At 42.5% G+C, this 15,511-nt stretch overlaps 1 protein-coding gene across 7 annotated transcripts in view; it reads right to left on the bottom strand.

Annotated features, from left to right (window-relative positions):
- Positions 1 to 15,511, bottom strand: part of ldlrad3 (low density lipoprotein receptor class A domain containing 3) — a 70,818-nt gene that overhangs the window by 38,036 nt on the left and 17,271 nt on the right. For 6 of the 7 annotated variants that reach the window (XM_026310729.2, XM_026310734.1, XM_026310735.1 and 3 more), the window contains one exon: positions 6,798 to 6,944. In XM_026310729.2, the coding sequence (XP_026166514.1) occupies positions 6,798 to 6,944 (147 nt within the window). Of the gene's footprint in view, positions 1 to 6,797; positions 6,945 to 7,940; positions 7,965 to 15,511 lie in introns of those variants that run through there. The other variant, XM_026310730.1, reaches the window with a different exon arrangement.

Genomic DNA, 15,511 nt, shown 5'->3' on the forward strand with positions numbered 1-15,511 from the left:
GAACTGTTAGAGCCCAGCGTTGTATTGTAAACAATCATTTTGCCTAATTTGTGACTACTGATTGAACAAGGATAGCATTTAGTCTAAAAGGGAAAAAAGACTGTGAGGTAGAGGAAGAGACACACTCAGAGTAAGAGACTGTATGGAAGACCCTAATCAATATTTCATCCTTGGTATTATCCTTGGGATTAATTACACCGGCACATTGATCAGTCAGCCATTAAGCACAGTCATACACCAGACTCAGTTCCAATAAGCCTTACTCTACTTTCCTTTCTTTTCCTATTCCATCCATCCATCTTCTTCTGCTTATCCAGGACAGGGTCGCGGGAGCAGTAGCCTAATCGGGGATACCCAGACTAACTTCTCCCTGGACACTTCCTCCAGCTCTTCCGGGGGGACACCGATGTGTTCCCAGGCCAGCCGGGAGACATTGTCCCTCCAGCGTGTCCTGGGTCTTCCCCGGGGCCTCCTCCTGGTGGGACATGCCCGGAACACCTCCCCAGGGAGGCGCCCAGGAGGCATCCGAAACAGACGTCCGCGCCACCTCAACTGACTCCTCTTGATGTGGAGGAGCAGTGGCTCTACTCCGAGCTCCTCCTGGGTGAGCACCTCACCCTATCTCTAAGGGAGCGCCCAGCCACCCTGCGGAGGAAGCTCATTTCAGCCGCTTGTATCCGCGATCTTGTCCTTTCGGTCATGACCCAAAGTTCATGACCATAGGTGAGAGTAGGAACGTAGATTGACCGGTAAATCGAGCGCTTCGCCACCTTTTTCCGGTTGAGTACCATGGCCTCGGACTTGGAGGTGCTGATTCTCATCCCAGCCGCTTCACACTTCTGGATCCGAGGTTCGACCACCGGCCGGATTTTCCTCTCCAGCACCCGGGCATACACCTTCCCCGTGAGGCTGAGGAGTGTGATCCCTCTGTAGTTGGAACACACCCTCCGGTCCCCTTTCTTAAAAAGAGGAACCACCACCCCGGTCTGCCAATCCAGGGGTACTGTCCCTGAACGTCACGCGATGTTGCACAAGCATGTCAGCCATGACAGCCCAACAACATTCAGAGACTTGAGGTACTCGAGGCGGACCTCATCCACCCCCGGTGCTTTACCACTGAGGAGCTGCCAAACCACCTCAGTGACTTCGGCTTGGGTGATAGATGGATCAGCCTCCGAATCCCCAGGAAGTTGACAGGACTGAGGAGATCCTCGAAGTATTCCTTCCACCATCCGACAATATCCCCAGTCAAGGTCAGCAGCTCCCCACTTCCACTGTAAACAGTGTTGGTAGAACACTCTTTCCCCCTCGTGAGGTACCGGACAGTTTGCCAGAATCTCTTCGGGGCCAACAGGTTAGCCTTCTCCATGGCCTCACCGAACTCCTCCCATACCTGAGTTTTTGCTGCCGTCACCGCGTGGGCTGCGGCACGCTTGGCCCGGCGGTACCCGTCAGCTTCTTCAGGAGTCCCACAAGCCAACCAAGCTCGGTAGGACTTCTTCTTCAGCTTGACGGCATCCCTTACCTCCGGTGTCCACCACCGGGTTTGGGGATTGCCACCATGACAGGCACCCAAGACCTTACAGCCACAGCTCCTAGCCACCGCGTCGACAATGGAGGTGGAAAACATGGTCCATTTGGACTCAATGTCCTCAGCCTCCCCCGGGATCTGGTTGAAGCTCTCTCGGAGGTGGGAGTTAAAGCCTCCTCTGACAGCGGGTTCGGCCAGACATTCCGAACAGACCCAGTACGTTTGGGCCTGCCAAGTCTGTCCTGCTTCCTCATCTGCCAGCAGATTCAACTCACCACTAGGTGGTGATCAGTTGACAGCTCTGCCCCTCTTCACCCAAGTGTCTAGTGTGTGTTTTTTTCTGAGCTCAGCCAAAAAAACACACACAAACCAAGACATGCTTCAGTCTAAGTCCCCTAAACTCCTCCAATCCCACCTGTATTTTCTTCCACTGTGCCCTCTTAAACATACACACCTGTACTACACACAATGAAGAATAATAGAGCCAAGCATGAACAGAAGACAAGAGAAGGAAAGACACACAACTATCTGCAGCACATGGCTCTTTGTGTTAGAATCACTGCATTGGTCACTGTTCTTATCATATAAACACACACCCCTAATCTTAGCAACCCCTTCCCTTGCTTGTGGTGGGTTTGGAAAAAAAAATTGTCAGTGTGAGCCTTGATATCTAAATCATAACCAATGTGTCCCTGGAGTCTTTTTAACTATTTCCACCCCTGCTGCTGAGGAGACCTTTGTTGTTGATAAACATAAGCTTTTTTGAACTCTAAATCTAAAGTATCTCATTGGTATTTTATGGAGGTCAGTACACACACACACACACACACACACACTCACAAGCACAGCTGAAGTTCTTCCAGGCTTTATATGTGTTTTGACAAGAATTCAACAATATGATATTATTTAAATAATCCAATGAAATGGATTTACTTTGCTCCGAATTGTTGTGAAGAGCTAAATGGATCAATAACCAGTGCATCAGGCGATGAAAACTCTGAACGGTTATATCCCTCACGGTTATGAAGTGTTAATAGACTTTTAAAACTTGTGGTAAGCTTTACCGTCCTTTGTGTGTACCCAGTGACAGAATAAAGCAGGCCTGGAGTGCCAGCTATTCTTTGGGCTGCACAGTGCATTCCACATAATGTACATGTACGTGCTTCAAATCTTATGGCATAAACAAAAATGTTTTACAGAGAAGAAGTTTTACATTCTTCATCCAAAGAATAAAAGGCTGGAAGTGAAACTAAATGTAAGTACAAGCAACAAATGTGAGAAAAGTAAGAAATAATATTTTGTGTGTGAGAAAGGTTTTTGACCCTCACCTGTTCCATCATCATGTGAGCCCTTAGATTTATCTTGTGAAAATCATTACTCTAAGAAGGAACAGTGTCAATCAGGGTCAATTTATACAGAAAATATGGGTGGCTAAATGAAATGAAAAAGACAAGTAAAGCCATTTAGGTATTGAGTAAGTGGCAACACAGGCTCTGATTAAAGACACACTGACATGAAAACAGCTTGATTTTAAGCAGAATATGGCCAGATGAGCAACTCTTTCTTGTACTTAATGTGTTCTGATATCAGGCTGATGTGCTTTCTAGTTTAAAGAGAGAAAAAGTTGAAGTTTCACTCAAGTTTGTGATTGTAGGATTCTGAATGCAGAGATTCAGATGGAGAGGCCATGACCTGAGCCTGTAGGACTGCTTCAGTTCAGATTTCTTTGAAATGTGCTTCTCTGTCTCTTCTCGCTTCCCCAGCTGCATTTCTGCCCCCCCTGATTTGATTACCTACTTCTTGCTTTATACATCATGTCCACTCACCCTTTCAGCCCTACTACGTGTCTCTCCCCTGTTGCCTGCCCATGCCCTGCTCAGACAAGGGCAGAGAGGCTAATCCTGGCTCTGAGGTCCAGTAAGCTCAGTCAGCTCTTCTTTTCTCCTCTGTCAGTACCCATTTCGTCTAACACTCTCTCAGGCTGCCGTTATGGACACCAGAGAGGAAGGTAGAACTTCTGACCTCCTTGTGTGAGAAATTAATCAGCAGCCTGTCTCTGAATCATTGCTTCAAGACCCCTCAGACCAACACATATACCCATACACACTAACATATAGCAGACCCTCTATATTGGATATATTATGAAAACTGCCGTTAGCTTCTCATCTAAAATTCAGTTAAATTCATGTGGAGCAAAGCTGAGGTTACACTCCATAAAAAATTGGACTTGATAAAAATGATCTGCAGGAGGTCCTAGTCTCACACAGCTTGACAGTAATACAATAAGCAGCATCTTTAATGCAATAAGACTCAGGCTGGAGATATTGCCTCCCTTCTCTGAGGCCAGACTGTTATTTAAGAGCCAGCAAAAAAGTATTTACATGACTCAGGTTGACCCCTGTGCTAGAAGAACAAACAAACAAGAGAGGAGCAGTGGGGATTTGGAAGAAGAAAGAAGCTTGTCTTTTCTAGGTGAATAAACATTCTCTGACCATTCAGAGAGTTCCATGCCTTCCAAGTGTTTCAAACCAGGACACATATAATTTGTACGTAAGGACAGAGATAAGGACATGAATGATTCTCTTCTAAATGTTCGCACATGCTGCTACCACTGGAATAAAATATAGTCAGGTCAAGCAAAAAAAAAACCAAAAAAAACAAACAGTTTATTTTAAGGCAAAGCAACTCATTAAAAATGAAAATCTATCAAATGTCATTGTAAGTTCATGTGTGGGTGTTTGTGTCTTCCAAAGAACTTTTGTCCATATTGGAAGAATGCACCTTAATATTTTTCAAGTGAGTGTTCTTGTTGATCAAAAGAAAGTGTATTTTTTTAAATTCCAAAAATCAGATTTGTCTTTAATGAGACATCAAGGACATACTGCCACATATGACCTTTACCTCGGACTCTGTGTAGTATCCATGGACCAAAGACACCCACATCACCACACCGACAGCATGCGGGCTAAACACCATGGGTTTACAAGAGCTCTAACTACAGCTGTCTTTTAGTACAAATGCATGTGGTAAAAATAGGCACTGGTCCTGGAGCAAATGATGTGCCAGAAAAATTCACACATGCCCATTAACAATACATAAAGATATGCATATATGCATGCAGGCAAAACAAAAACTGCCTATGCCTAAAGGAGGATGAAAGAGAAGTAGGCCATTACTAGTAATGTAATGCTACAATGATCTTGTCTCATCCCTGGCACCTTAATATTGACTAATGGTGAAGGAAGTGAGTGAAAATGTTTGCAAAAGTGGTAAAAATCCACATTAATCCACATCCATGGGTTTCTGGAAACCTCCTGACAGAAGACAACTACTCATATTACACATGAGAGGAAATATAATATCATGTGGTGGTCAACACTGCACTGCCTCCATGGTAATGACTGTGATTGCACCGGATAGTGGACAGATGTCATCAGACACCTCATGTGATTTCCTGCTTGGTTATATAAAGCTTTAAAATAGTCAGTCTGCTTGCACTGTTGCACTAAATAAAACACACCATTCATGCAGGTCAGTGACAGAAGGAGAGTGAGCTAAGTCAACAAACTGTCTTTCTGTCTTAGTACATCTATTATCCCCCTATGTGAGTTTATGTATATAGGGGCTGCTGCAGCTTCAGTGTTTCCAGGAATTGTGTTGTCTTCAGATAATAGACAGACAGAACTACTGCTTTAGCCACCATCTCTGCCTTTCCTTCCCTGACTCTCTAGCTTCTTCCCTCTGTCTGATTGTCGGTCCCTGCAGAGCATCTAATGGAGCCAGAGGTTTGTCTGGGGATTTTCATGAAGTAGTCACCACAAATATCGACTGACAACTAGCCATCTATTTGAGAATAATAAGGCCCACTTATGCCAGAGCAGATAATGTAGATGTCGACAACAAACACAAATAGTGCTCTGACAATGGGGAGAGGCAGGCTGAGTGTGATGCTTCATGATAACTTGCTTTTATCTTTAGTGGTGTAACATGTAGTGTCATCAACAGACAAAAAAATCTTGTCTGTAGGTTCAAAGTGAAAATACTTGAGTTGGATTGGACTTATGTAACAGTATGACACATGAATGTTGTGATTACATATAATTCACCTGCACTTAGTCTGAATATTATTTTTCTACCGCAGGAAGTTGTTGACAGTTTAAGGCCAGTGAGTGATGAGTATCTGGCGCACACAATCCACCTATTTAAGTATTTAATGAAAGCAAGAGACTTACAGGAAGGTTAGTAATAAAGGTGTTCCAAAGGTGAGAACCTAGTACACTGTTATAAACTTAAATGGCCAAATCATTACACATTTGGGCAACTGATAAATGGTGACTACAAAGTCATACAGTAAGCTGTGTCTGTGCTTGTATGCCATTGGGTACAACTTTGTCAAGAGTAATCTCCCCCTCTTCCCTGAGCTGCCAAGAGAGAAGAGTTAGAGAAGCAAATGCCGGAGGAGGAGGAGGACAAAAACATAAGAAGAGGTGACAGAATGGAGTAGAAACCATATGTGATTTTTTTTCCTGGCAGAGAATTAAAAAAAAAAATCTCTGCAAGATGAGAGTTATGCTTTTCTAATTGAAAGCAAGTCTCTGTGAAGCAATTTACAAGCCAAAAGCCAAAAATCATCAGATGAGATAAAGAGGAAAAGCATGGAGAGAGGAGTGAAAATGGGCATGTGAGACATTTAGAGAGATGAATATATTGGGAGATTGTGGGGTTTCCATTTGGTATGGTAGGGCCTCAAAGTCAGTCTTCATCAGCAATCCCATCTTTGTGTAGAGCTCTGGCGGAGGCTGGAGGGAGTTTAGGGAGGAGCAGTAGACCAGAAAGATCAAAGCCAACTAAAAGCAAGGATCAAAACTGAACTATTACTGTAGCCTTACAGTAGAATTATGCATGCGCTCCTATTCCTGCACACATATAAGTAATCGGCCCTTGCTTTGATGGTATTAAATCTTGCCCTGGTGTTAAAGTGGGGCCGAGGGTCTTGCATGGAAGGGGAAGGGTGCACACTGTGTGTGTGTGTGTGTGTGCTTGAGGAGGAAAGTTTATTTAAATTGGCAGAGAATTAGGATAAAATGCCTTTTATGGCTCCATGGATAGGAAAGTGAGGCGAACTATGACTGCAATACTGTATAACAAGAGGAGTTCAGGAGTTGAGAAGACGATGTAGGTCTGAATTGGCTATTTGGCTTTATCGCTTTAAGGCAAAGCTAAGGGCTAAAAAAAGATTTGATAATGGAGTCTAAACTGTACTCACGGCAGCCTTTCTCGTCGCTCTTGTCAAAGCAGTCGGGCAATCCATCACACTGCCACCCGCCTGGGACACACTTTCCATCTCCACACATGAAGTTTCCAGGGATGTTGCACTCTGTGGTGAAGTTATTCCCTGGAAGCAGCTGGCTCTCTGACAGATAAACAGAGGGAAGAGAAAAAGAGAGAGAAAAGGAAAACAAGAAGGAGAACAGACTATTACAATCTCACTTCATAAAGAAAGAAGAAGGGACATTGCATTGCAGCGATATTCATCACCACAGTCAAAATGAAGACTGTTCTATCTCTAAAGACAAAATATTAAAGTCAGTGGCTCTACTTTAAAAAAAAATATCAATCCGTGGGCAAATAAACAGAGGCTGATCTCATGAATGCAAAAGCAGAAGAGGTCATTTAGTGTTAACAGTATTGTGGGCAGAAGTGTAACTGTAAAGCTGGGTGATATCATATTAAGAAAGATATAAACACCAAAGAAGATTCCCACACAAACAAAGCACGTATTTAAGCCATGGACATAGACGCACAGATACACAGAGACCAGAAATAAACACATTCAGCACAAAGTACGTGCCCTGAACTAGTTTGGGGCATTTCTAGTTTATGCTGTGCAGCTGCGGCATAATGGGCCAGAATGTGAAACATGGCCTTTTGGCTGAGGTTTGACGTGAACAGCTTAGCTCGTAAACAAAACTATAGTGCAATAATGAGAAGTCCTGGACAAACCAGGGAACACTTTCCTGCTGCAGTGCTGAAACTGGGTTCAGCTGGTTGGCTGCATCATTACAGCTGAGAGCAAGACACAGATGCTGAACCTGCTGCCAAGGTGTTTGGACCTTTAAGCCTTTAGTGACTTTGTAGTTTTATCGAGACTGACAGTCTGGGACACACTATAGAGCTCTCTTTCTTAAATAACTCCTATAGTGAAGATCAGCAACTGGAAAATGAGAAAAGGGGATGCTCAAAATTGTTTTTATCCTATTATCATTACTAACTCAACTGGCTCAGTTGCTCTAAACAATTCAGATCCATCTCATATTAAAAGCAATATCTCATGAGACCAGTGGGTTTTACAACTGACTCAAATATGAGACTCCCCATAAACCCCATCCACAAGATTTTACCAACTCACCTGGCATCAATTTTTAATTGAAGGGGATGAATGTGTTGATGCTGACGTCCATGAGTGTCAAAGTCATTCATAATCTGCCCTTGTAAAAAAACAAATCTCACTCAAGGTCTATTTGTGCTGTGCATCAGTTTCCTTTTTGTGTCATAAATCAGGTAGCACATTTTGCACATTTTCTAATCTGTTTGATCTAGTGGCATTTCACATGGTAAATATTCAGGACAGACACTGATGTTATTAAAGTATATTACTGTTAATAGCATATTTCATAGGGATGCAAAGAGATTAATTATCCAACAATTGGGGTACTGTTCTTCCAATATGTCAAAATAAATCAAATGAATTCACTTTCACAGACACAGTGTTTGTTTTCTCTATTTAATCAATCCAGAGAAACATTCTCACTTAGACAGTATTCATCACTGAAGAATCCACTGTACTCCGATACTAACAGAAAGTGTTGCCCTTCGAATGCTAACGCTCACAGTTTAGCACAGTTACTTTGTTGATATTCAACTAGTCAATGTGGCCAATTCTCTGAGAACTGCTGAATAACTGACACACAGAAATGATCTGTTCTTACATCATCCCTCTCCTGCTGTCCTTTTAGTGCAGCAGGTTCTGCTCTCTGTTCAGTGAGACAGCACAACCCTTGCGATTCTCTGAGGGGATGATGCAAACCCTGCTTTTTTCTCTTGCAATATATAAAAAGGGGAAGCGGGAGGTTAAGGAGAAAAGGCTCTTCTTATATCTTTCATTGATGCAGCACCCTCCAAATGCAAAACATGATAAATAGGTGCAATGAAACATGTTTATTAGCTAATACTGCCTTCACAAATCTGCATCTCTTCACCTGTGTTATATCTCAGTAAACAGATATTCAGTATAACAGTCTACAGAGACCGCGTGTAGGAAGCAATTTACAACGGTTAGCCTTTTGGATATATTCAATACTATGTATTCAATACTCATACTGTAATATGTTTCAGGAAAAGATAGTATGAAGACAAGCACAATAATTTAAAAGACTTCACACAATAAATGTAAAAAAAATATTACAAAGCTGACACACCACTTGTTCTTCTTGTTACCCTTTGATTTGCCTCCCAGGATGAACTTCATGCAAAGGTACAGTAAAAAGTGTTTGTTTACCAACTCTATCTGACTTGGGCTTCATAACCACAATGTGTACACTTTTTATACCTAGTACACTATAGATCCGTCAGCAGCTAACAGTCATTATGACAGTCCACAGACTCATGCTGAAATAAGTGTGATTAGACCCTCAGTGCCGACAGCAAAACAAGGAAAAAACCACTGTAATGTCCATTTAGACCCACACCAAACCAGTGGAGGAGGGAGCTGTGTAAAATAGCTTCAAAGAACTGGCAGTTTGAGAAGCATCAGGTTAATTGGAGAGCTCCATTGAGAGCATGGGAAAGAGGATTGTGTGTATTGTGTGTGTTTTCGACAAAAGGCCAAAAAGAGTCAGGAAAGAATGAAGGATGACAGACAGCTCAACTTTTCCCATGAGTCTCTACCACTGCCAGAAGCAAACCTTTCGCAGCTCTTCTTGCATCCAGGTTCTGAGTCTCTCTTTTGGCAGGCTGGATGCATCTTATTCCAGTGCCCTTGTCATTCTATCAATAGAGTAATAAGCCTGAATACTTACAGTGGTTCACCGCTGAGGTAACGAACAAGCCCACCTCATTACCACAGTAAGTGTGTGGCTACACAGCTCATTACAGGCTACTCTATCAGCTTGTTAACAGAATAACTCACTACGGTTCTCTGTGGGCACTGCAACACTCCCAAGGTGACCCAGACATGACAGTGTCCAAACACAGTCACACACTCATTCATCCCATATGCTTTTATCTATTGTATTGTGGATAGCTCAGGGCATTATGCACAGCTGCACAGCACTGTTGTGTACAACTGTGGATATGTGAGGAAGAACTAGAGGCAATAAGGGATTACACTGGACACCTGTGTATTTGGCTGGGGGAAGTGTGGCCCAATTACTCAGGATAAATATTGACTATACTAGTCTTGCATTTGTACATCCTTTGCCTTTCACCCTCATTGCTCTGTCCACTTAGGCCCTATTCTGTTAAATCAAAGGGTGTAGGGGCTTTCAGACATCAGCTTGATACTTTTTTTAATTAGCTTTTACATTTTCTTTTTTGCACTACTTCAAGGATGTTTCACTAGTTCACTAAGAAATTCCTCTATTCCTCTTTCAGCTGAGTTGCTATTCTTGGCATTGCATATAGACTGCATTTCTCCTACCTCAATTATAATTTGAAATAAAAATGAACTCCCAGCATAAACACAAGTCTAATTTCCCAGTGGTTCTCAATAATACTGAAATTAAATTTGGAATATTTTTTTTGCAATATTTTCTACAGGGAAAGCCATCCCTAATGAAATCTTTCATTACCTCATATTGAGCTAGATATGACATGCAATGTGTGCACAACTGGTGTGCTGTGTAAGATTAAAATTCAGAACATAAGGGCACTAATGAATGCAAACATCTCTCATATTTACAGAAGTTTCATGCCACTCTGAAATAATGTGTTTAACAATTTTCCCACAAAAGTTTGGGTGGGATCCAGCATGGTGGATTACTGTTGCCTCACAGCAAGAAGGGCCTGTGTTCGCAACCCATCAGGTGCCTTTCTGTGTGGAGTCTGCATGTTCTCCCTGTGCTTGTGAGGGTTTTCTCCAGGTACTCTGGTTTCCTCCCACAGTCCAAAAACATGTATGTCAGGTTGATTGGTGACTCTAAATTGCCCATAGGAGTGAGTGTGAGTGTGTGAGGTTGTGTGTCTCTATGTGGCCCTGTGATGGACTGGTGACCTGTCCAGGGTGGACCCCTGCCTTTCACCCAGAGAGAGCTGGGATAGGCTCCAGCAGATCCCTGTGACCCTGGTTAGGAATAAGTGGGTATAGATGATGGATGGATGGATGGATGGAAGTTTGGTTGTCTTGTTCCAAAGTTCTAATATCACATACACTCCTCCCTTGCTTGAAATTGTGATCTATCTATATGTAAATATGTTTTGCTTCTAAAGTTTAATAGCTGGAAACAAGATTTCTCTTATTATGCTGAAGGTCCATTCTTAGTGTACATGCACAGGAGGCTTCAGGTTTTGACATCATGTTTATGCATATCAAGCCCATATTAAACCACAATTGGCTTCCAAACTAGTCACAATGTCACTTTTGCACATAAATCATCCTGCATGACATATGACAGATAAATCTATCCATCCATTATCTATACCCCCTATCTTGCTGAGTGTCACGTCACTGCTGGTGCTTCTTGGGACAGAGGCAGGGAACACCCTGGACAGACTGTCTATTAAAGACAAGCACACACTCACATTCACTCCTGGCAAGTTAATCAACCTAACCCCAAACTGCATGTGTTTGGATTGTGGAAGGAATCTGTAGACACCATTTTGTTCTTGATGTTCCAATGACCATTCCTGCTCCTAAAATTATGCCAATTCTGCTTCTTTATACACACACATATACTGTATATAGCAATACAAACAAATATAGCAATGCACCTCCAAAGGCAAGGGAGAAGACAACAGGGTAGCACATATGGAGGTATAGAAATTTTTGAAATAAATTTGACCTTAACAGATGTCACCAGCAAAGAGAAACAAATCAAACTCACCACACATGTAACTACATTTTGATATTAAAATATTGTAGGTACCATATGGAATGGAAAAGGGAATATGTACCCACAATTTCTAAAATGGGTTGTCAATTATTCAATATGTTGCCTATTTGAATGGGAAAAAATCAAGTCAGTGCATAAATGGCAAGTTTCCAACTTTCATTCCAAGATTTTTATGGGCACATTTCATACATAATGATTTTGTAAATGCAGGCTGGAGACTTCAGCGCATGTAAGCAATTCTCTAAATATGCAAAAGTGGGCCGAGGAAAGGCAGCCCACAGTCCAGCCACCCACATCTGCCACTGTCTCCCAGGGCTTATGAATATTTTCATAGCAAATGTCAGCATGCTGCCCCAGCATTTGACAGCTAATTTGGGAATAAAATCTATATTATTCTTGACAGAGGGCAGTGTTTAAAATTTAATATATCTTAAAGCATATAGACCTATAAGGTCTATAAGGAGAGGTAATGGAAAGTATGGTGTATTGTGTATGTAAGAGGTAAAGGGCCAATGAAAGAGAACAAATGGGAGGCACAGGAACATCAAGAGTTACGTGAAACAATTGTGGAAGAAAGGTAAAGCTGTTTTCATTACAGGAACTGAAGCTGAGCTTTGGCCCACACTGACAGGTTGTTGGGGAAAGTGGTTTACTCAAAAAGCCTAGTCTTGATCCAGGAGTCTTGGCTAATTATAGACCAATATCAAACCTACCATTCATTTCTAAAATCCTTGAAAAAGCTGTTGCTAAGCAGCTATCAGACCACTTACACAGGAATGAACTATTTGAAGATTTTCAATCAGGATTTAGAGCACATCATAGTACAGAAACAGCACTGTTGAAAGTTACCAACGATCTTCTCTTAGCCTCAGATAATGGACTTGTTTCTATTCTTGTCCTCCTAGACCTTAGTGCTGCATTCGAAACTATCGACCACAACATCTTATTACAGAGATTGGAGCATGTCACTCGTATCAGAGGAACAGCATTAAAATGGTTCCAATCCTATTTATTGGACAGATTTCAGTTTGTTCATGTCTATGATGAACCTTCCACACGAACAAAAGTTAGTTATGGAGTTCCACAAGGCTCTGTGCTAGGACCGATTCTGTTCACCCTGTACATGCTTCCTTTAGGCTATGTCATTAGGAAGCACTCTATTAATTACCACTGCTATGCAGATGACACTCTATCAATTAAACCTGTAAACACAAACCAGTTAACCAGACTTCAAGCCTGTCTAACTGACATAAAGGCCTGGATGACCAGTAACTTTTTACTTTTAAATTCAGAGAAAACAGAAGTCATTGTATTTGGGTCTAAAAACCTCAGAAATAACTTCTCTAAAATTATAGCTACTTTACTGTGAAAAACCTTGGAGTTATTTTTGACCAGGACATGTCCTTTAACTCACACATAAAACAAATCCCTAGAACTGCATTCTTTCACTTGCACAACATTGTCAAAATTAGGAACATCCTATCTCAAAATGACGCAGAAAAACTAGTCCATGCATTTGTCACTTCAAGGCTAGATTACTGTAACTCATTACTATCTGGATGTCCCAGTATCTCCATAAAAAGCCTCCAGTTAATCCAGAATGCTGCAGCCAGAGTCCTGACAGGAACTAGCAAGAGAGATCATATTTCTCCTATATTAGCTTCTCTTCATTGGCTCCCTGTAAAATACAGAATAGAATTAAAAATCCTTCTTCTCACATACAAATCCCTTCATGATCAAGCTCCTTCATACCTTAAAGACCTCATAGTACCATATTATCCCAATAGACCACTTTGCTCTCAGAGTGCAGGTCTACTTGTGGTTCCCAGAGTTTCCAAAAGCAGAATGCCTTTAGCTATTAAGCTCCTTTCCTGTGTAACCAGCTCCCAGTCTGAGTTCAGGAGGCAGACACTCTCTGTACTTTTAAGGCTAGACTTAAAACCTTCCTCTTTGACAAAAGTGTATAGTTACGGCTGGCTTCAGGTAACCCTCAACCATCCCTTAGTTATGCTGCTATAGGCCTAGACTGCCCGAGGACCATCGGTGCACTGAGCTCCCCTACCCTAACCCCCCCTCACTTCCCTTCCCTTCCCCTCTCTTCCTCTCCTCCCCCCTCACATGTATATTCCACCATTGAATGTCACTAACCTTGTGCTCTCTCTCTCCCCTAGTTTGTGCTCTCTCCCTCCCTCTCTCTCTCTCTGTACCTTCTGCAGGTGTCCCTGGTCCTGGAGCTGTATATTGCTGATGTGCAGTTACTGGTCCCACCAACCTGCAGTGTCTATTTGTTGTTTATTGTTGCTGTTCTTTTCTCTCTCCTCTATCCACTCACCCCAACCGGTCGAGGCAGATGGCCGCCCAAACTGAGCCTGGTTCTGCTGGAGGTTTTTTCTTCCGTTAAAGGGAGTTTTTCCTCTCCACTGTCACCATGTGCTGCTCATAAGGGATTTGTTGGGTTTTTTTGTTTTTGTGAATTGAATTAGGGCAGCATGGTGGAGTGGTTAGCACTGTTGCTTCACAGCAAGAAGGTCGTGGGTTTGCATCCCGGCCTTTCTCTGTGGAGTTTGCATGTTCTCCCTGTGCTTGTGTGGGTTTACTCCGGGTACTCTGGTTTCCTCCCACAGTCCAAAAACATGCATGTCAGGTTGATTGGTGACTCTAAATTGCCCGTAGGAGTGAGTGTGAGTGTGTGAGGTTGTCTGTCTTTGTGTGTCTATATGTGGCCCTGTGATGGACTGGTGACCTGTCCAGGGTGTACCCCTGCCTTCTACCCGAGAGAGAGCTGGGATAGGCTCCAGCAGATCCCCGTGACCCTGAGCCAGGAAAAGCGGGTATAGAAAATGGATGGATGGATTAATTGAATTAATAAATGTACACAGAGAGGTGGCCAGTAACAACAACTTTTGCCCACAGATTACTGGTAATTGCTGCCCTAACCAGCTCTGTTCCCTGTGCCCTGCACTATGAAAAGGTCAGTGATATAAATCTATATCTGAGATGACCATTGCCTTGTGTTACTGCATTATATCTTCCTCAGCAGGCTTAGATATATGACCTGCATTGACCAGCCCTGGGTGAAAGGTTGATCCTCAGATTGAAACAGCATTCGAACAGTGATGGGCCTGATGCTGGAGTAGAAGTGAACATAGCCAAACAGAGGCTATGGGAGAGCTGCTGGAAAAAAAAAGGGTTTTGTCTTAAGAATTAACACACATTCCCATCTCTCAGAGTAAGTGATTTGTCCTCAATAATACACCACATTGGATCTGTGAAATGTGTGAAATTCTGTTTGAAGCTGAAGAAGTGTAAGTCAAGTTACATTACAGTCTGACTATGTCGATACAAAGATATGTTATAAACTCTGCTAGTGGTGGAGGATAAGGGAGGAGTAAATCAATAAGCCCTAGTTCAGAAAAAAACTAGCTTTTTCAAGTTTAAGTATTAAAACTTACTTTTCAATTACACCCCTTTTTAATGGACTGGCTATACAAGCAGACTCTGAAGGGGCTAGAGGTGATTCGACTGTCACTCTCATCGTCTGTGTGTATGTGACGGAGAAAGGCTGCCACAGAGAGAAGGGGCTTCTCAGAGAGACAGATTTTCCAGCCTGTATCTTTGGCTCACTGAAGCTTCCAGTATAAATAACCACAAGTGTAAAGAACCTGGTCTACATCAATTAAATACACCCTACAGGCGGACAGACACACAGGCAGGGCAGCATAAGCACAAACTAACAGAGCAAGCAATGCTTTAATAGGGAGAGATAGAGAAAAAAGGGCAGTCATGCATGGAAACAGGCAGCAAAGCCAGAATAATATGAAAACAGAATTAGGCCCGTGTGCCTTTTAGTGCTTGTTTAGCTCTTTTCAGC

Source organism: Mastacembelus armatus, chromosome 6 (assembly GCF_900324485.2).
Source record: "Mastacembelus armatus chromosome 6, fMasArm1.2, whole genome shotgun sequence".
Lineage (NCBI taxonomy): Eukaryota > Metazoa > Chordata > Actinopteri > Synbranchiformes > Mastacembelidae > Mastacembelus > Mastacembelus armatus.